Raw genomic sequence first — 23104 nt, forward strand, 5'->3', positions numbered from 1 at the left:
TTGAACCCAGGGCTGTTCTACCATCAAACCACATCTTCAGCCCTTTTATTTTTTTGAGACAGATCTTGCTAAATTGCTGTCCTCAAATTTGCAAACCTTCTGACTCAAGCCTCATGAGTCACTGGAATTACAGATGTAGACCATCACACCCAGCTCAAAAGTATCTGTAAGTTTTGTTTATTTGTTTTGGTACTGGGAATTGAAACCAGAGGTGCTTTACCACTGAGCAACATCCAGGCCTTTTTTTACTTTGAGACAGGATCTTGCAAAATTGCTTAAGTCCTTGCTAGGTTGCTGAGGCTGACTCTGAAAGTGCAATCTGCATGCTTCAGCCTCCTGAGCTGCTGGGATTACAGGCAAGTGCCACCATGCCCAACTGTAATTTTTCAAAAGAATATTCTGTACAATACCACTACAAGTCCCATAACATAAATAACAACATCGAAGCAGGAAAATAAGTAAATATTAAAGATAAAACCACAAATACTAGTTTGCTGTTAGAAGCAAAAAAGAAAAGTAAGCTATGTATTAGGTATTATAAAAATATGGACATCACTGGTCATAGTCTGATTTGATAAATAATAAAACTGGCACCTAGCAAAACATTCCATATTCAGAGTATAGTCCCAGTTACTGAAAGAGGAGACAAGCCCTCAAGAATTTGCAGCAAAACAATTTGGGCCATACTAATAAGTCCCAAATCTACAAGATAATTTTAGAGCCTCTCTAGTTCCATCAGATTTGCAAATTTCAGAATCTTGATTTTTTTTTTTTTTGGAGGTGGGGGTTGGGGGTACTGGAATTGAACTCAGGGGCACTCAACCACTGAGCCACATCCCCAGCCCTACTTTGTATTTTATTTAGAGACAGGGTCTCACTGAGTTGCTTAGTGCCTTGCTAAGTTGCTGAGGCTGGCTTTGAACTCACAATCCTCCTGTCGCAGCCTACCAAACTGCTGGGATTAAAGGCATCCACCACTACGCCAGTCTTGATTTTATTTTTGTATTGACTAAGAAAGCAATTTTCTTCCTAAGCATAAAGCAATATTATTTAACGGGGCTGGGGATGTGGCTCAAGCGGTAGCGCGCTCGCCTGGCATGCGTGCGGCCCGGGTTTGATCCTCAGCGCCACATACAAACAAAGATGTTGTGTCCGCCGAAAATTTAAAAAAAAAATAAATATTAAAATTCTCTCTCTCTCTCTAAAAAAAAAAAAATATTATTTAACTAATATTACCTGTGGATTAATGTTTCCAAGGTATAAATTAGTAGTACTTGGATCGCCTACATCATGTGAGCCTGGTGCATAATCATCAAGAACTAGAGAAAAAAAGAAAAAAAAATTATAACTTCCAAAACACAAAGCTTGGATAATTTCTTATTAATTAAAAAAGCAAAAAAACGGTATTACCACCAGATGATCGATTTCTCCTGGAAGGTGCGTCCACTTAAAAGAAAGGAAAGAAAATAATTCTTAATTGTCAGTATAATTAAGTACAAATACACACAATAAAATAAATGTCACTTACTAGAACGACGCTGACCATCAGAATCTGACTGAGGCGGCTCGAATCGACTTAACCTGCCTTTTGTTTTATGCCTCTCATCACGCTCTTCTTGAATTCTATTAAAACATATTTACAACCAATAAAAATGAGCCACAATTCACATTTAATAATAGAGTCTATCCAAGTGTCACCTTCAAATAGCCTGAAATATTGTATTTAACTCAAATATTGTAATGATAACCAAGATTAGACAGTCCCTATTTCTATCATTCCAGTGATGGAAAACAAAGCCCACTTTTAAGGTAAAGAGGAAATTGAACATTAAAACCACTGAATTTGTTGTTTCTTGTTATGCTTAACCACCCCTCACTCCTACACCAGTGAGTTCACTGCTTCTACTGCAAATAGAACTCCAGTCATTAAATAAAAAGAACTGCATCCACATAATCCAAGCAACCTTGACGCTGGACTAAATGCTAATTCATTTCAAATATGCTCCATCAAATATCTTCATGAGATCTAAAATAACCTCATAGCAAGCTGTTAATAATAACTATATTCTTCATACCTGTATTTCTAAGTATCAGTTCAATATACCTATGATAGTTCTTCTTATTATAAAACTTACTGTTTTAATTCTTCTTTGAAAAGTTCCAAGTTGCTTTTTTTCTTTTCTTTCTCCCCTTTCTTCAGTGGCTATGACAATGACAATTCAAACAAAATAAGATTTCAAAAAAACTGTTGTACGAAATCATATTTAAATAATTTTTACTTCAGTTTCATTACATATTCTAGTTATTTAAATTCAAAAGGGAGAATACTTCTGTTATTGAATATTCCCTATATTCTTCCTGTTCCCCCAAAACAACAAGTAAATAATTAAGTTATTAAAATGATTAGTTAAAACAACAACAAGTAGTAGTCTTAGTGAATAAAAAAGCTACTAATAAGTGGTCCTGAAAAAAGTATGTGAGGCATGGAATTCAAGAACAGTAAGTAAATGAAATGAACTGCCATGTAAAATAACTGCCATAAACAACTGCTGAAAATATGCGCAATTCAAAGCAATCACTTTTGGAGGATATAAATTACTGAAACAATGAGTAAAATCTACTACCAAGATAATTCAATGGGGAAGAATAGTCTTTTCGACAAATGGTGCTAGGACAATAAATTACCTACATGCAGAAGAATGAAGATATACCCCTACTTCACATTATATGCAAAATTATTTCAAAATAGCAAATAGACCTAAATGTAAGAGCAAAACCCATAAAATTCTTAGAGGAAAACAGGAATAATGTCATCTTTATGACACTGAATTAGGCAATGATTTTTTTAGATATATGATATCAAAAGCACAAATGACAACATTTAATTAAAATTTTCCAATTCCATGTTTCAATCGAGAAGAGTAGCCGGGTAGAGCAGCACATGCCTGTAATCCCAGCAGCTCAGGAGTCTGAGGTAGGAGGATCACAAGTTCAAGACGGTCTCACTTAGTGAGGCCCTAAGTAACTTAGTGAGATCCTGTCCCAAAATAAAAAGGGCTGGGGGTGAGGCTCGGTGGTAAAGTACCTCAGGGTTCAATTTCCAGTATTCATCACCCCCACCCGCTGAAAAAGGGCAAAGCCAAGCCACAGAACAGAAATCATTTACAAACCATGGAGCCAGTAAGAAACTTGATTCCTGAAAATATAAAATACTCTAAAAACTCAAAAATAAAAAGACAATCCAATTAAAATATGGGCCAAAGATTTGAATAGCTATTTCTTCAAAGATTATGGACAATAAACACATGAAAAGATAGCTGCTTAACATCATTAGGTAAATGTGTCTCAAAATAAAAATGAGGTACAACTTCACAAAGATGTCAGAAATAATTTTAACAAGTGCTGGTTAAGATACAGGGAAATTAGAACCATCATACATTACAGGCAAGATTACAAAACTTTGGAAAACAGTTTGGCAGTGTCTCAAAAGGTCAGAGAGTCACTATGTGACCCAGTAATTCCATATGTGGAATTTAACAAGAACTAAAAACCTACACCCACACAAAAAGCCATATATAAATATTTACAGCCGTATTACTCTTTTTTTTTTAATAGTAACACCTGTTAAGGGGATACAACCCATAAAGTAATGAACCCATCAAGTACCACATGGATAAACAATATGTGGTATATCATAGAGTGGAATATTGTTTGACCACAAAAAAGGACTGAAATATTAATACATGCCACAAGAAAGATGAACCTTGAAACATGCTGAGAATAGAAGCCACACCCAAAATACCATGTTGATGATCCCATCTGTATGAACTGCTCAGAATAGGGAAATCCAAAGATAGAAAGTAGATCAGTGCTTGCTAAGAGCTGAGAGTATGAGGGAAATGGGGACAACTAACTCCGGGCACAGAATTTCTTTGGCGAGTGATAAAAATGTTCTGAAATTGGAGAGAGGGGACCATTGAACAACCATGAATATACTAAAAAACCACCTAATTGTACACCTTAAAAGGACAGATTTTGTCAATAATTATTTTTTAAATACTTTGGAGTATCTGAAACACTACAAGAAAACTCAGCCTCACAGGATACAAAATCAACATACAAAAATCAATAGCTTTCTCATACATCACCAATGAATCTGTTGAGAAAGAAATAGGGAAAATAATTCCATTCACAATGGCCTCAAAAAATAAAATATCTAGGAATAAATCTAACCAAGGAAGAGAAAGACTTTGACAATGAAAAGTATAGAAAACTGATGAAAGAAAATTTTAAAAGACACTAGAAGATGGAAGTATAAAATCAACATTAATAAAAGGGCCATATTACCAAAAGCAATTAACACATTCAATGCAATCCTCATCAAAATACTAATGACATTCTTTACAGAACTAGAAAAAAATAGCCCTAAAAGTCATTTGGAAGAATAAAAGACCCAGACAAGCCAAAGCACTTCTAAACCAAAAAAAAAAAAAAAAAAGCAATGCTGGAGGCATAATACCTGCCTTCCAATTATACTACAGAGCCATGGTAACAAAAACTGCATGGTACTGGCATAAAAGCAGACATATAGACCAATGGAACAGAATATAAGACACGAAGACAAACCCACACACATATAGTCATCTGATCCTTGACAAATATGCCAAAAATATACATTGAAGAGAGCCTTTTAAACAAATAGTGCTGAGAACTAGCTATCCGCATGTAGAAGAATGAGACTAGATCCTTCTCTCTCGCCCCTCACACAAAAGTCAACTCAAAATAGATCAAAGACCTAGAAATTAGACTAGAAACTATGCAATTCCTAGAAGAAAACACAAGGTCAACACTCTAACATCTAGGTGCACACAACAACCCTCAATAGGACTCCTTAAAAATCTTTGCAAGCTACTTTTCTGACAGAGGATTAATAACAGAATAAAGAACTAAAAAAATAATAATAACCCAATTAATAAATGGGTAAATGAACGAAACAGATACTTCTCAAAAGAAATAATAAATACAAATGGACAGTAAATATGAAAAAATGTTCATCATTAGAAATTAGGGAAATGCATATCAAAACTACACTGAGATTTCATCTCATTCCACTTAGGATGGCATCCATCAAGAATACACACAAGGGGTCTGGGGTTGTGGCTCAGCAGTAGAGCACTCGCCTAGCACATGCGAGGCCCTGGCTTTAATCCTCTGCACCACATAAAAATAAATAAATAAAGGTATTGTGTCCAACTACAACTAAAAAATAAACATTTTTTTAAAAAGAGAATACACACAAGGCGACTGGAGTTGTAGCGCAGTGGTAAGAGTGCTTTCCTCGCATGTGGGAAGGCACTGAGTTCAATCCTCAGCACCACATAAAAATAAAGGTATTGTGTCCATCTACAACTAAAAAAAATATATTTAAAAAAAAAAAGAATACACCCAATAATAATGCAGGAAAGGATGTGTAGAAAAAGCACCTTTACACTTGGTGGAATTGTAAATTAGTACAACACTGTGGAAATCAAGTTGGAGGTTCCTCCAAAAGTCTAGGAATGGAACTACCATATGACCCAGGTATACCACTCCTTAGTATTTATACTAAAGAATTAAAGTAACAATACAACACACAAATACTCATGTCTATTGTAGTACAATTCACAACAGACAAACTGTGGAACCATCCTATGTGCCCATCAATGAATGTATGAGTAAAGAAAATGTGATATATATAAACAAATTTTATTTAGCCATAAAGAAGAAAGAAATTATGTCATTTGCAAGAAAATGGATAGGGCTGGGGACATAGCTCAGTTGGTAGAGTGCTTACCTTTCATGCACAAGGCCCTGGGTTCAATCCCCAGCACCACAAAAAAAAAAAAAAAAAAAAAAAAAAGAAAATGGATAGAACTTGAGAGCATTATGTTAAACAAAATAAGCTAAACTCAGAAAGTCAAGGATCATGTTTTCTCTCACATGTGAAAGATAGGGAAAAGAGAAAAAACAAATGGTAGGGTATAGATGTCTCATAAAAACAGGAGACCAAAAAGTAAAGGAAATGTACCAGGTAGAGGGGGGGAGAAGAAAGAAAGGGGAAAAACTCAGGAATGATACTGACGTAACTATACTGTCAAATAGTATACATGTATGAACGTCATAAACCTATTATATATAATTGTAATGTACCAACAAAAAATATGGAAACAAAAATAAAAACTGGAAAAAAAATCAATCTCACTGTTCAATTTAATCATACTTACTCACCAAATATGGCTTCAAATGACATTACCCACATCTACCTATCTACTATTCCCCATAAAAACCCCACCATCAAAGAATACAAATTTTTATAAACACTGAGAATATTTAAGATACAGTGTCACTAATTCTGATAGCAATTCCACAAAAAAGTTCAAAAATGCCTTGGAAAACATACACTACACACTGTTAATAATTTAAATACCTCAGTTCAGAATTTATTCTAAAGCTAACTTCTTTATTTTACATTTATACCCCAAATGCAGACAACTTTTGACTTGCAATATATGTAATGTGTAAGTACAACAAACAATGTTCATCTATGCGGCCTACTCTTATAATCTCTCATCTATATAAATTACTGGGTTAGAAAACATGAGAACTCAACATCTACCCCCCCAAAATTAAAAACAAACTGCTTACAGTGGTAGTACTGAAAGTATCACTGGGAGTGTCATCTTTGAACCTAAATTATTTAAGGATGACTTACAGGTTTTTTGGTTTCTATTACAAGAAGAGATGGTGGTCTTTCATTGGACGACTGATTTGGAGGATTTTTTTGATCTGCAAATCTTGAAGATGGCTTATAGATTTTACCTCTTTTTTCATCTGTTTCATGTTCTTCTGAAATGTAAAATGCTGTTTCAAAACTAATTTTATACTATTTGATTTTCTTTACTATTCTTATTTAAAAATAAACAAAAATTAACAGTATTAGTACTAAGATTTATCACTGTTAACATGTAATTAAATTGAAATACCACCATACCCCCAAAATATATACTCACTTTACAGTAAACTATTAAATACATTAAAATTTTTGCAAAGTGCTTGGCTATCTTAAATCTTGAAACGTATTAATTTTTTTTAATTATCTGGCTTCAATATCACCTTACTAAGTCACATCTGGCCATTGATTTTGCTAATTAATATAACCACTAGAGGGTGCTAATAGAAAGGAAATGGGAAAGTCAAAGCAGTCAGGCTTCTTCCATAATTATCTACCTGCAGTCATTCAACCAAGACAGGATTTGCTCAAGGACTAAAATACTGACACTCACCTTTAGCTGCATTAACAACACCCCCTCGCACAAATGTTTTCACTTTATTACCATCACTTCCTTCAAAAGCAGCAAGAAATTCCTCATAAATCTCCGCAGCTGCCTTTTCATCCTCCTAAATGCATAACAAAATATTAATAACATATTATAAAAGTATTATTGTATATGTGATTAAACTCATCAAGGAATAATGAAGATAAAACACTTTCCTTTTCAAGTTAAATATTTATAGTTGTAATATCTAAGTCTTAATAGATATTAGATATTAAGTAATACTAAAACTAAAAGAAGCTCTGCTCCTTTAGTAGCAATTGGTAGAACAGAAAAGAACCCACTACATATAGACCAGCAAGTAAATTTGCTTAGGGACAATCCAAGGGCCAAACCATAAAACAACTGACTGCATGTAATACAACTAACATTTACAAAGTATCCAAGGCATGATGACTTAATTCAGTGAATATAAAGATTTCCTTTTCAAACTAATGAAGATATAATATATGAAGTAAAAGCAACAATCTATTCCAGACACATAACACTGAAGAAAAAATGAACCTTGACATTTTCAATTATAGATATTTTAAATGTTCGCAAAGCATATATGAATAAAAAGAAAACAGGACAGAAAATAGGTAAATTTAATTAACAGCATGTAAAAATTTACTATTTATAAGAGGAATATCTCAAAATTGTTACATACAAGGGAGGAAACAGGTCAAAGGGACAGTGAGAAATACATGAACTTTTCAATAAATGATGCTAGGATAACTGGACAACCATTTGAAAAAGATAAAAATCAATCAACTTTTTACATGATGTTACCAGATAAACTGCAGATGAATCAATTTGATTTTCTTAAAATTAAATATAGAAGTACTAGAAGAAAACATGAGGAAATTCCTTTATAAGCTAGGAATGGAGAAAACAACTGAAAAATCAGAAATCATAGGGAAAGATTGATTATATTACAATATCAGAAGGAAATTTTTAAAAGAATCAAAAAACTAGGGGATAAAAACCATTGCAAGTTAAATCATAAACAAAGTGCTAGTAGAAACTTATAGTTCAGATATTAGCAGACAGTTGAAAAGAAAGGAAAACGGGTCAAGTTTATCATAAGAGAAATGCAAACTTGAAACTATACCAAGAAATTATTTTCACCTAGGAGACTGACAAAGTATCTTTAATGTCATCTACTTGCAAAGCCGTTGGGAAACAACCACTCACATGTACTCATAGGAATCAAAACACCCCCCACCCTATAGAGATTTTTGACAATATGACAAATATAGCAAAACTACATTTATGCATTTATTATTCAGCCTAGTAGTTTTCATCCTAGGAATATATCCCAAAGATACACTAGCAAAACAAAACAAAACAAAAAAACACATGCATAACACTATCCATAATAGCACAGCATTACGTGTAGTGGCAAGAGACCAAAACACAAATGCCCTCAGTAATTTTTTATGTGAATAAACAATTGCATATCTGCATAGCTGTTTAAAAAGGATAATAAATATTTCCATAATAATACCTATGATATAAACTTTTTAAAAAGCAACATGCAGTATTCTATATATATAGCTTGCTGTCATTCCTCTAAGAGGAGTACAATTTATGCACACAACACACTTCCCTATACAGAAAGATCAGAAAAAAAAAATTGTTACATACAAGGGAGGAAATAGGTCAAAAGAGACAGGGATAGAAAGTGAATATACCTCTAATACACCTTCCTGGGACAGACTTTCTCTTGGGGATGAACTGAGAATACCCCTGAAGTCAAAAATCTTTGGGAAACATTGCTGTGCTGCCCTTAAGACACACTCACATTTTGAAGGATAATTCAAGATATATTTTAAACATTACCTTTTTCTTTAATTCCTCTTGTTCCTTCTTACTTAAAGTTCGCTTAGCTGTGCTCATTTTTCCAATGCTGAATGCTTTAAGTTTGTTTTCTAGAAGAGGCTATGAGAAGAAATAAAGAGCATGTCTTTACATACACATTCTTAATGCTATCTTTAAATTTAATACACCTCAACTGATAACCAAGTCTCTGAGACAGGCTATTTTTTTTTTTTTAATTAACCGTAAAGAAAAGTTAGGACTACTCTAGTATTAGGTGCCTGCCTTGGACTTGACTCTGATATAAGTACCTATTCATTAAAGAATGGTTTATTTGCTAGCTCAAGGTCAATAGCATCTCAAGGCCTTTTTGTTCCTCTTTAAGGTAAAAACAGAACAAACAGACTGACACCAAGGTATAGGGCAAGAATAAAAGCACCTGAAGAGGGAAAATGTAAGTCTCTGGGCAAAAGTAGCAATGATTAAAAAAAAAAAAAAAAAAAAAAAAAAAACAGATCCTCAAATACAGAGGAAGGGATACATTTTTCTATGGTTCAGGAATTAACCATCTATAGCCCTCCATTTCAAGATACTATAAATATATCATGTATTTAGTAAGTTACCTCATTCTTCACCAGTAATGTATTTATGAACATAATCTTATTTTTCTTTGCTGGAAACATATCACTTAATTTTATATTTCATCTCAAGTAAAACTGCATCAATTAATTTGAATACACATTGAGCATACCAAATTGGAAACTTTCTGAGCATCAATATGATGCCATAAGTGGAAAATTCCACACCTGATCTCGTGTGACTAGTCATGGTCAAAACCTAGGTACCCAATAAAAGGATTAAGCAAAATTATCTTCAGGCTATAAGTATAAAATTTATATAAAACATACATGAATTTCTTTTTAAATTTTTTTTAGTTATAGATGGACACAATACCTTTATTTTATTTATTTATTTTATGTGAAGCTGAGGATGGAACCCAGTGCCTCACACAAGCTAGGTGAGTATTCTACCACCAAGCTACAACCCCAGCCCTAAATAAATTTCTTGTTTAAGACTTGGGTCCCATCCCCAAGGGTAATGCATTATGTATATGCAAATATTCCAAAATCTGAAAAAACTCAAAATGCATAACACTTCAGATAAGGGACACTCAATATACATAAGAAAATAACATTTTAATGAAGTCTTCATATATGTAACTTAGATGGAATTTCTTTCTAAAATAGGCGTAAATATATTGTCTGAAGACTTCTAGTTGCTCAATCAGTTACTCATTTGACTCATAAACTTAAAAGATAGAACTCTTTATTAAACACAACATAAAATATTGAAATTTGAAGGTTTCTGGGACTGAAAATATAGCTAAGGGGTAAGGCACTGCCTGGCATGAATGAGGCCTGGGTTCATTATCTGGCACCACAAAAACAATTTTTTCAAATAGCCAGGCGCAGTGGCACAGGCCTGTAATCCCAGCAGATCCAGAGTCTGAAGCAAAAGGATTGCAACTTCAAAGCCGGCCTTAGCAACTTAGTGAGGTCCTAAGCAACTTAGCAAGACCCTATCTCTTAATAAAATATAAAAGGGGTTGAGGATGTGGCTCAGTGGTTAAACGCCCCTGAATTCAATCCCCAATACCAAAAAAAAAAAAATTATTTTAATTAAAAATGAAGTCCCCTTGAGAAAAAGAAAGCAGTTTATAAGCTGAAAGTCAATGCTGGGTTTCAGAAACAGATTTAAAATAATTTTTCCCGCTCAAAGTGGAAAGAAAAATATTTTGCTATCATTCAGTGTTTCTGGAATCATCTTCAAAAGTTTAAATGAATGATAAAATTACATTTAAATTCGATGAAAACCATAATTTAACAAAACAAAATTTCTGCGCTCAAGCTTTATTTATATCTGAAGAGCTACATTTAGACATCCAAGAGAGAAATAGCTAAGGAAATCAAAGAGTGTTTACTCAAAGGAATAACAGTCATCCACTGAAAAGTTTGTTTACAGAGTTTTACTGAAATGAAAAAAAACATTAGATTGAAAACAGGATATTTTAAAGACGTGTTGCTGTAAAATGGATCTCAGAAATATTTATGCTTAGAAATATTAAACAATAAAAAACGTGTCACTGATGCTTTAGACTAGCTGGTGATGATTATATTATTATATTTTCTGAATTTAATCAGAAAAAAAGTTATGTTAAATAAATTAAAAACTAAAAAAGCCCAAGAGTATTTTGCAGATGCAGGAGAAAATATGTTCCCTCTCTCTATTCCTGAATGCCCCAGGCATTACACTTACCAACAGACAGCACCTGCTCCTACTTGCTTCCCAGGGTAAGACCATAAGCTCTCTAAGAATGAGGACTAAGTTTTAATCATCTATATATTTCCAGTGACTAGTATTTGGCACTTGGTTCAATGAACAAGGGGGTAAAGATAAATTTGACAATAGCCACCATACATCTAAAATACTTTGTTTTTAAAATATCGTTAAGCATTGTAAATGAAACATCTCATATAAACTAAAAAAACATTCTTATATAAACTTGAGTTTATTATTAACAAAAAATGTTATTTTCTAACATGACAAGATGAAACAAGTAAAAAACCAAATATTCCATCATCAAATTCAATCAAGGATAAATTAAAATCATTAACCATCCTTTCCTATCTACCAATACTCACTCTTGAGAGATTCTGATGAGGAGAATCACAAAGGCTCTCACGGGCACTTTCATTCCTATAATTATGTTTTCTTGGACTCTTAGGCCGCGTCCGACTTGGCATATCACTATCTGAGGGTCCAGATGCATCCATCTTCAGGAAAGTTAAAAAAAAAAAAAAAATCTTTTTAAATCTTGTATATAATACTGAAAACTAGAAATGATCTGAAAGTCATGACAAATTTTATTATAGATTGCCAAAAACCATGTTCCTTATACTGCTGCAATCACCCTTGATATCATTAGCAAAATCCTTAAGAACAGGGCCAAGTTTTCAATAATTCTTAACTCCCACTTGAAAGCACAAATATAGTGGTAAAAATCAATTGTTATTCTTTAAAAAACAGATTCTTTTCTTCATTTTTAAGAAAATGTCTACCAAATACCCAGGTCAGACTAACCATAGTTTATGTATCAGTTGTTTCTTCAAGTGAAAATGGTATTGCATGCAAAAAGCAGCTAGCTTCATTCCCCAACTCAATCTCACACAAGTAATTTTCCACAGGACAAACATCACACCTTGGTAAGGATAAGTGTTATACTCGTTTCATCACACACTATTAAAAAGACCCACATACAAGTCAAGACTTAATAATAATATTACTAATTTTATTGGTTCACTAAAAACATTCTTAAGTGAAACTAGCATTTTTCATTGTGCCTGGTGGGAAGGAACAAAATGACTAGCGGTTTTGGCACCGCTTCCCTGATTCTTTAACTGTAAAAAGCCAATAGTTTACCCACCAACTGCTTTTGCATCATCAGTGCAAATATCAAAACAGTGAGAAAAGTAACTAATGCTTTAGTTTTGAACTCAAAGACCCCGGAAGAGATTCTTAACAACCCCTAGAGGTCTACAAAGCACACTGTGAAAACTGCTGTAATAACATACATAAAGAATTATTTATTGCAACATTCAAAATGTCAAAAAGCAGGCTGTGGCTGTAGCTCAGTGGTAGAGCACTTGCCTAGCATGTGTGAGGCACTGGGTTCAATCCTCAGCACCACATAACAATAAATAAATAAAATCATTTAAAAAAATGTCAAAAAGCTTTAAACAAAAAGTTTATGTGTCTACTAACACCAAAATAGCTTAATAAATAATTGTACTTCTCCAACATTATGATGCCATTAGAAAAAACAGATCAGAGCATGCCAGCTGCCACGCAGAAAATTTCAACAGGTATAATGTACACTGAAAAAAAAGTGTCCAAATTTTGCAATCCCACAGTATCTAAGTACACACATTTATATGTGCACAAAACTTTATAAGCACAATAAAAAAATAAGGAAACATACATATTGAGTTTCTAAGATGGTGTAAGGCGGCTAACTTATACAAGAACAACACAAAATAAGAGGGAAAAAGAAAAAAATGTGCATACAGTGTAAATGTATTTACTTACCATATAAAGTCCTAGGCATGGAGATATATACACAAAGAAAAATTATATTTACTTTTTAAAGGAAAAAGACAAAAGACTGTCTTTTATACTCACATGTGCATCTGAAGAGCCAGATGAATGAACATCTGATGATCTGGTCTACAAATATTAAAAAAATTTTTTTAAAAGTCAATATTTAAAAGATAAAAAAAAAGTCTTGTTAGACTAATAGTTTCTTAAGTGATATGGATTTAATCTTCCCTAACTTTTAGCAATTCCTTCTCAGCTAATAAAATTAAACAAGGGAAATCTCTGACTTATGAAAAGGTTGAGATTCAAGATAAATGTGCAAATCAATTCTTTAAAATTCAGAAATCATATTTCCAAATGTGATATAAATGTTAATAGACTCTATCTGAGGAATAGTTACCTTTATATAGTATAGACTAGAAACGTACCCATCATTTTTACAACAGAATTTTGGTGCAAAAGCTCTTCCCAAGTCATAAGACAGACTATTGCTCCAACACTGCCCAAGCAGCAACATCTTGATCCACAGCCAAAAAAAAACCCAAAACAAAACAAAAAAACTTTCCTTTTGCCAACAACTGAAAGCCACATGAAGGGACTCTAACAGCAAGAAAATCCATATATAAAACCATTGCTATCTAGAAAAAAGGTACAAAGTCTACTATAAAAAAAAGGGAAAATTATAATACCAAATCCCCAATAGGTCACCATTTGCAACTTGTTTTAAGAGACCTGCTTCTAATTCATCATGTCAAGGGCTGACTGTAGAGATCCCTGTGCCTATAGGGTTAAATCCTCAGATAATGGCACTTTCCAACAATGGTGACCATTAAAATTTCATCTTATTTTTTCTTAACTGATTTACATCTCAGACTACACATGGCACAAAATAATTTGTTGTTGTTTTCAAAAAAAACATCTAGGGACAAAAAAAGCCAGGCTGCAAGGCTATTAGCTGAATAATACATGGTACCTTTCTGAAAGTTTTACATGGAGACTAAGAATTTAACTTTGTCACTAATGTTTTTTTTTTTTTTTTTTGAAGATACTGCATGGTAAGATTTTACTTCCGTGTTAAAGTGAGATTTTCTTTCAGTGTTAAAAGTGAAATAAAGAATCTTAAAATCACAAATATCTCATCTGACCCTAGCTCCCAGTTCTAGATTTCAAATAAAATACACACTAATTTTCTAAAGCAAATTAAACATTTGTTATGTTTTAGAAAAGAGCAAATACAGGAAGATTCATGAGTTCATGAAGTATTGCTTTATTTACCTTGTCCCAACATAAGACTAAAAGCAGCTGATCTGATTTTCTAACTCAATTTACTCCCAGAACTCCACTGTATTGAGCCCTAGGCAAAAACTAGCCCAAACCAGGCATGCATTGAGATATCACCCATCTTCATTCTTTCTGTCCATCATTTTCCTGTCCTCAACTTTACTGTGCCTTCCCCATTCATTTTCTTCTCCCAGGTGACCTTTCTTAATAATCAAGATAGTATAAAAGAATAAGCATTTTTACATTTCAACTTTGTGAAACATTCTTTGAAATACACCTATTTGCAGACATCTAAAAATTAGAAAATCCAAGATAATAAAAGGAACACAAATTAAGTGAAGAGGCTGAATGGACTTTTAAAAAAAAAAAAGCCTTCCTAAACACCAGTATTAACCTGCTAGGTAACAAACACAATATTGTAATGACAGGAACAAAAAACATAAAACACGCAAAAACCACTTTAAGAAATCCAAGTCACTTTTTGAAGACTAATATTCCTTTATGGAAAAAGACAATATTAAAACTATGTGAACGATACTCACATTTATTTATATATTTTAATACAATTTCATTCAAGAGCTCAAAATTCCAAAGGGAAATCTTTGCAAGGGGGTAAAGGAATTGGAAAATAGCTCTAACACAAGAATAAGAAGCATGCAAGAGAGTAGCTAAGAAAGGAACAGCCTTTATTTTACTGGTGCTGCATCCAAATCATCAATTTCTAGGATTTAAAACTAAGAGTCACAAGAACCTGGACTCTCCACCTATTTCCAGAGTTAACTCTTTCATGACTCCAAGTCATGTAGTCATAATCTAATCAAGAATATCACTTGAATAACCTTCTACCAAATTGGTGAATGATCTCTGAAAGTAATCTGTTCAAAAGTAGCACTATGAATTTGCAAACAAAGCAGTAACAGCATGGCTTAGAATAATGAATCAGCCAATTTCAATTAACCTAAAAAGTCATGGTTACATTTACTGCAAACCAGACATTTACCACTGATATGCAGCCGTAACTACACAGCATTCAATGGAACGTTTTTAGAACAAAAAACAAAAAAAAACTAAGATTAACAGAGAGATGCAAGCAGTTGTTAATAAGGTTTTTAAAAGGATGACCAATTTCAAAAGCTAGTGGTTGAAGTCAACAGTAAATGTACCACCACAGACGAGGAGCCTCTCCCTCTTCTTAACCTACACCTGAACTGTATTGTCTTCGGTTGTTTTTTCTCAACTGAAGAACACAAATTAACGATGCTTAAATATCTTCTGAAGTTTATAACACAATTCCTCATCCAGATGAAAAGACTCAAATGCAAGAAATTAAAGGGCAGAATAAGGAAAGCTTAAGGCAAAAAAAGAAGCAGATGTAAGAACTTTATCTTAGGATAGCAAAAATAAGAAAATTCAAAAAGATCAATCATTTTATTGGTTGCTAAGGTGATAAATGTAAAGCCAACTATACGATACTTATGGCCCTGTATCTTATTGGCCAAGAATAAAAACTAGCATTTTATCTTGCTGCTCCTACTTTACTTCAAATGAAAGCCCCACACCTAAGTTTTCAAATTAGCAGGCTATGCACAGCAATGTTCCTCTACCACCACTCCTGCCTGTCCAGCTCACCATTCCATCTCCTAAATGCCTTGCCCTCTAAAAGCATCAAAATTTTCACCCAAAGTTGAACAATTTCTCCCAAAGGAAATACATCAGCACCTTTATTATACAAAAATGATTTCCAGTTCTTGATCTTCAATTTTGGTCATCTCGTGGATTTCAATCTATTCTCAAACCGTCTCCTGGATGTCTTCACCTATGTGTCTGCAAGGTTCTCAAATCTCACATGTCCAAAATTCCTCCTAAACTAGCTTCTCCTTAGTTTCTTCATATGTGAAACCAAATAGCACCCATCTCAAGATTGTTGTGAAATGCAAATACAGGTGAAGCTCTTAGAAAAATGTTAACTTAATAATTGCTCAGTGTTAACCAGCAGCAGCAGCATTCTAACAGAGTTATCCTGGACACCTTCCTAATCAGCTGAGTGAAATTATGAGACTTAACATAGATCTTGCATAGAGACCTTTTGTTTGATTTAGATCTTCCCTTCAATTAATCACTTACTGAATACTTCCTAGGCTGGTACTGTGCCTTGCATTAGATAAATGCTACTGTGCCTTGCAAAGTAAAATAAGATACAGCTCCTGTACTTAGGAATGGATTTTAAAACCAAGTAAAACAATGTGGCTATGTCACAAGAGCACAGAAGGCAGGCAAATTTTAATTGGGTGGGGAAATGAGGATTGTCAGGGAAAGCTTCCTGGAACAGGATCTTGAGGTGTGATTTTTTTTTTTTAAGCAATCTTCAAAATGTGCCAACACCACTGTAATAACCTCCAAATCGGTCCTAACCCTTAAATCCTTCCTAAACTATGACTTCAGAAGAGCTCTCCTAAAGGACTTTCCTGCCTAAAATTTCTCCCAGATCTCTAATTTTATTCCCTAGCATTTAAAGTCCTCCACAGTTAAACCCAAACTTATCTTTCCAGTCTTTAACCCATTTTATACCCAAGTAAGTGCCCTATGCCGATTAAATCAGAGCACTTCTCAATCTATTTCCCACCTATTTATTTTCTTCACCTCATCCCTCTCCTTTTAATGCTCCTATCTATACCCTTGAGACTCTCCTCACTGCTCAAAGGACCCAAATTCCACGATACTCTTGAAGCTGCCTTCTCCCCAAGCTCTAATGTGTCATCTCCCTACTTTTAGACACTTCTGAGAGCACTGCCTTGTACTATTATGTGAGTTAGCTCTCTCCTACTAGAAAGCATGCTCCCCAGGAGTAGGAACAGACTAATTTAATGTCCTTTTTTAAATTTTTTTTTTTACCTTAACAGCAAGCACAGTATCTGACAAATGAGAAAGCCTCAATACACTTGTTGACTTAACCTATCTAAACAAGTACCTACCAAACAAAATTATACCCCACACTGTCAACACACTATGTCTACTCATTAACAAATAGCAGCTACCTGGCTTAATACCACTACTCAAGCCAAACCAAGGTTTTACCTCTCAAAAAAAAAAAAAAAAGAAAAACAACCTTTGTAAGAGCATTAAGATTTGCACTATATGTAATATAGTTACATAACAATCTAACATGATTTTTTAAATTACATCCAAAACACTACCAATATATAAAAAGCTTTAAGTACACTTTGTCCTATAGTATTAAGAGAGGTGATTAACTTCTCAAGGAATACAACAGCCTCAAGTGTTACTGGCAAATGTATCTGAAAAGTTGTTTCAAGGCTGCCAGTGCACTTCAGTGGTAGAGGCATGCTTAGCATATGCAAGGTCCTGGGATTTGATCTACAGAATAAAAAAAATTTAAAAAAGTCATTTCAGCAAAATATCCAGTACATGGCTGGTATGCAACGAATGTTAAAACTATATAATATAAGGCGAATTTTTGTAATATTATTGTTATTTTAAAGTTCTGCACCAAGTTTTATTTTTCTTTCAAAAGTGCTGCTCATTGTACAAAGGTGCAGGACTCTTTAACATGTATGCCAAATGAACTCTCTCATTTGCCACCAAGGCAAATGGCTCTCTTTCTTAGGCTTGCTCTCCAAGAAAAAAAAGTTTCAGAAACAAAAACCAAAAGAAAACAAATGCTGGAATTTCAGAAAACCATCAATTCAGTCTAGTAAGAACTGTAAAAAACTGTATCAACAGTCACAACAAATACATAAGGATCACAAGTCTAGAAAAGATCCTCGTTTTACTTTTTTTTTTCTCTAGGTGATTTTTTTGTTAATCAGCAAAGGCAGACAATAGTTCAAAGCATTTCAGTATTCTATGTCCAAGGAAGCCAGTAGTGTTTCCTATTTTATCCATTTACCTCTTTAACCCAATTTATTATAATACGACAAAAAAAAAAAAAAAACAGGTACCATCAGAGTGAAATAACAGGGCACACAATTCCATTATATTATCAATATTACCAGCACAGGAGATATAGAAGAAAAAGGAAATACCAGATTCTCTTTATAGCCTCCTTTGGCTGAGCATACAAACAATAAAACTGAAATTCAAAATGTTAAAATAATTTTTATAAACTAAATTCTAAAGAAATATGTTTAACAATTTTATAAACTCACAATGATAAGAGGGAGTGCTTTCAGCAACCCCTCCCTGGGCATGTCTCTCCCTCTCCCCTTTCAAAATCAAAGCTCTAATATGGCACTAAACTCCTGCCTTACCCAATTAATATTAGGTTTAGTCTATCCTGTTTAGTCTAAACAGAAATAAATGCATAGGAAATTTTAGTTCATTTCCAAAACATTTACTGAATGTCCAAATCCACCAGGCTTTAAAATGAAAAATACTAAGCAGGCATGATAGCATGCCTGCAATCCCAGCAACTCAGGAGGCCAAGGCAGGAGAATCACAAGTTCAAAGCCAGCCTTGCAATTTATAGAAGCAACTTAGTGAGACCCTCTCTCAAAATAAAAAATAAAAAGGGCTGGGGATGTTGTTTAGTGGTTAAGTGCCCCTGGGTTCAATCCATGCTACAAAAAAGAAAAAAAGAAATAAAATTACACAGAAAATAAGAGCCTGGAGGTCTTTTCATTATAGACAACTATACATATAGGTAAGTCACTTGACACACATTTGTAAAAATGTAGTTTTGAAGCTAGCTAGAAGAAACTGTAGCAGTTACCTATAATTAAAGAGATGTTAACGATTTTGCTATTGTCAATGGCAAAAATCCTGCATGTTATTTTTTTGTTTTGTGGTTCTGGGACTGAACTGTGTGGGCCTTACGCTTGCTACGTACATCTTTAAATTAATGTTTTCCTCAATGTCAAGAAATATAATTAATAATCATCCCTACCTATATCAATGGAAATTTAAACTACCAAAGAAGAATGAGCATAAAAAAGAAGTATCTGTTCACCCTTTCTGTACTGTGGAATATAAGCCATTTATCTGCTCTTTCCAGAAGAGGGAAATAAAACCATAGATCAATGACCAGAAATACCAAATACTGTAATACTAGCCAAAATGATCATATAATCTCTATAATAAATTCTGGAGTTGCATTAGAAGTAAAAAGCGGCAATCTGGGAAGTCATTATAACAGCTGATAACTTAGATTCAAATTCTCTGGATCACAATGTATCCTGACATTTTGAAAAAACAATTACTTTTTATTTCCTTTAGGAACAGAAGAGAGGAAGACCCAGATTTGTTATGCATTTTATAGACACTGACTCACCGAATCTTTATATCAACCTTGTAAAACAGGGAATGTATCTACAACACAAATGAGAAAATTGCAATTTAAGAGTTTAAGCAATTTTCCTAATATTACTGCAAATATAATGAACTACCAAGTCAGGATTTGAATCGAAATTTTTTGTTATCAAAATTCATAACCTTTCTACTACATCATGGAGTTTCCCTAATAACAGAGAAATCACGCCAATACAGGATTTGAGTGGGTTCTGATTCCTTTTAACAGACATGGATAAGAAATCTGTTGAAAGCATCAACAGATGATAATCTAAAGGACTATAAATGGTAAGACTCATTAACAGAAAACCCAATAATTTACTTAGAAGGAACAGTCAGTCACACATTCACAACCATCAGTACTATTTTAGAAGGAAGATTAAACAAGCACATTGAAATGTTTTCAATGTATCCAAGGTCTCAAAGACAGGATACTTCATACTTCGAGAAGAAACAAAAATTGTGAATTATCATAAACGTAGCAAGCTTTCCTAACAGTTCCCTAACAGCACGTGGAGCTATTTTCATCACAAATCTGTTGAATAGCAGAGTGGATAGAGTCAGGTACTACTGAATTTAAGCCACCTCTCTCTCTCTTTAGGAAGGGGAGAAGGAAAAAAAATCTACTGGGGAGGGATGGAAATGATATGGAGCAAAGGTTTGATGTAAAGCACCCCAAACTGTCCACGTACCATACTTTCACCTAACTAGAGGATGTCTGATAAGGACATTAACAATTACAAACTAAATAATTTGGTGAACATCATTTACCAAATGGCATTAAGACATGTTTATTAGACACTGAGAAAGCAAAAATAAAATGGATTGTGATGTCTCGCAGATCAAAGAGCAAAGGCGAGGCTCTCCTCTTCTACCTAAACTTCCTAGTATCTGACTTAAAAATCATAGTCTGTAAGTCCCTAGAACCTTTCAGTGTTACACAACTTCTTTCATCAGCATCTCAATGCTCACCAACTGACTACTTCATGGCAGTAACAATATTCTAATATTGAATTCCAGATGAGAAGCTCAACGCAAAACAAACCATTTTTTTTTAAAAATTAAAAACGATGAAATGACCCGCCCAAGATGGCAACTACGACCTGATATCAAAACCTTATTGACGCTAAACTATTTCCACAGCTCCCTGGTTTCACAAGATGTGCGCTCCGTTCCCTGTAAACTCAAGCGGAATTGACTGGGTATTTTCCAAGTCCACGGAAGTTCTTCCTTCGGTGGAACACACCACACGGAGAGAGGGACCCCGACTCTGCGACCCTCCCGAAAGAGGGTTCATTTTTCACTTCCTCTCCACGGAGGTGAAGGCCACGTGTAGAGCGCAGCGTTAACCTTGGCCACGCAACCCTGCCAAGGGTGGCCGCTCCCGCCTAGCTACTTCCCACCCCGCGTCCCCTCGCTCTCCGTCCTCCCTCCACAAACCTGCCACCCGAGAGCCCACGTACTCCTTGGAGGGCATGGAGGACACCGAAGATGGCCACAGCAGGTAAGACACGAAAGCCAAAGAACCAAGACAAAAAGAAACAGACACCCAAACACCGGGAGGCGATTCCCGCCTCTCCCGGGCGCTAGACCGCGGCCTCGGAGCCCAGCCGACTGGGACACAAGGGCGCGTTTTCAGGACTTCAGGTCTCCTTCTGAATCCCTGACTTCACTCCAGTGCCAAGCAAGGGGCAAGCTACACACGCCACCAGCCCCTGGGCACGCCGGTCTCGAGCCGAATCCAGGCTGGGACCGAAGGGGGACATCAGGCCTCTAAACCTGCGCACCACGGTGCGGCGGCACCCAGGCCTGCTGTTGCGACCAGAACGGAGACCCCCACCCCAGCAACCCCTCGCCAGCCGGAAGCGTCCGTAGACCCTGGATGACAGCCATAGACCCACTGACTCATGAAGACCTCTAAGAAATTACCTTTGAACTGGCCTTCTGAGATCCGCCTGGCGTTTTGTCCGCCATCTTGAGCTTTGCCCCTCCTTCGGCGGCGGCAGCAGCACGAGCGAGTCGAGCACCGAACGATTGGATCTCAGCGCAGCCCGCCAGCGGCCCGTAAGGCTGAGCAATCGACCGCCGGGATTGTGGATTTAGGCCTAGTCGCGCACGTGACTTCCGGTGCCAGTCACTTCCCTGGGCCCGCCTCCTCTGAGGGTCTTCTGGCTGTCGCGGTTCCTGGGCCTGTCATTGGGCCCGGGAATTTAGAGCATTTCCTTTTCCTGACTTTCAGGGCCGGCTGATATTTCAGTCTGTTTTCCCAGAACCGATTCTTGATAGATGCAAGCCAGTTTTTGTATTTCCTGGGCGGGAAGAAAAGCAGCCGCTCGTGAAGAAATGCGCTGGCGGTCTGGGGAGGAGCGTTCCCTTCAATTCAGAAAATGGGTCTGATCTAGAAAAGATACTGTAAGCGCCACCTCGGGAGCTCACCTCCACAGAGGAAAGCAAATTTGCAGCTTTCTCAGATGATGAATGTCGAGATAGAGTTGTGTCTGCAAAGCCCAGAAGAGAAGCGTTTGACCCAACCTGAGGGTGATCCGATAGAAACTGGGGCGTGCGCAAATGGATGCATGCAAAGACGGTGAATGAAAGAAAATCGTTAAATATAGACCGACTTCTAAATCGAGTGTACATGCAATCGTGTGCCGTTTTTTTAATTACATTTCACGCTTCGGTATTGTTTCATCGTTAATCACATAAATGGGGGAAGCGCCATAAGCTTTTCTACTTGGTACTTTTTTGGGGTTTCTTAATCAGGATCTGGATTCAAAGAGGGAAAGCTTGCTTGAGAAGGTCATTGCCTGAACGGAGTCAGGCAAGGAAAGTGGAAAGGGCATACCGGTCAGAGGAGAAGCTGAAGTGAAAGCCTTGTGGCATGAGTCAGGACAGCCCGTGCATTGTGCAATAAGGACTCCCGTCAAGTTTTATTCGACCAGATGTGGGAGGGACGTGACTGGAGAGGTGGATGGGAGCAAATTCACACAGGGCACTGAGGTAACCAGTGTAGTTAAGAGTTGGAATTCTATTCTAAGGATGAAGAGTGTCCATCAAGAGTATTAAGTAGAGCTTTGATGTGGTCAAATATTTGTTTTAAAATGTTCTGAGGACCGGGGCTGGGGGAGTGTTCATGACCTTCTGTCCCTAATGCATTTATTCAAAAATACTTCTGAGCCCTATTTTGTGTA

General features: G+C 35.5%; 1 protein-coding gene across 3 annotated transcripts in view; it reads right to left on the reverse strand.

Moving 5' to 3' along the window:
• The window catches only part of U2surp (U2 snRNP associated SURP domain containing), a 53675-nt gene extending 31722 nt beyond the window's left edge, over positions 1–21953 (reverse strand). The window contains exons 1-10 of one of the 3 annotated variants that reach the window (XM_046431434.2): positions 21843–21953; positions 13413–13457; positions 11876–12007; positions 9198–9296; positions 7323–7437; positions 6752–6882; positions 2136–2203; positions 1529–1623; positions 1411–1446; positions 1237–1319 (exon numbers count right to left, since the gene is read on the reverse strand). In XM_046431434.2, the coding sequence (XP_046287390.1) occupies positions 1237–1319; positions 1411–1446; positions 1529–1623; positions 2136–2203; positions 6752–6882; positions 7323–7437; positions 9198–9296; positions 11876–12007; positions 13413–13457; positions 21843–21887 (849 nt within the window). In that variant the 5' untranslated portion in view covers positions 21888–21953. Of the gene's footprint in view, positions 1–1236; positions 1320–1410; positions 1447–1528; positions 1624–2135; positions 2204–6751; positions 6886–7322; positions 7438–9197; positions 9297–11875; positions 12008–13412; positions 13458–21842 lie in introns of all 3 variants that reach the window. The other 2 variants (XM_046431433.2, XM_046431432.2) reach the window with 2 other exon arrangements.
• Between the last annotated feature and the right edge of the window lie 1151 nt (positions 21954–23104).

The sequence above is a fragment of the Marmota monax genome, unplaced genomic scaffold (genome assembly GCF_021218885.2).
Source record: "Marmota monax isolate L192 unplaced genomic scaffold, Marmota_monax_Labrador192_F-V1.1 WCK01_AAM20220418_F8-fsc00022, whole genome shotgun sequence".
Taxonomy (NCBI): domain Eukaryota; kingdom Metazoa; phylum Chordata; class Mammalia; order Rodentia; family Sciuridae; genus Marmota; species Marmota monax.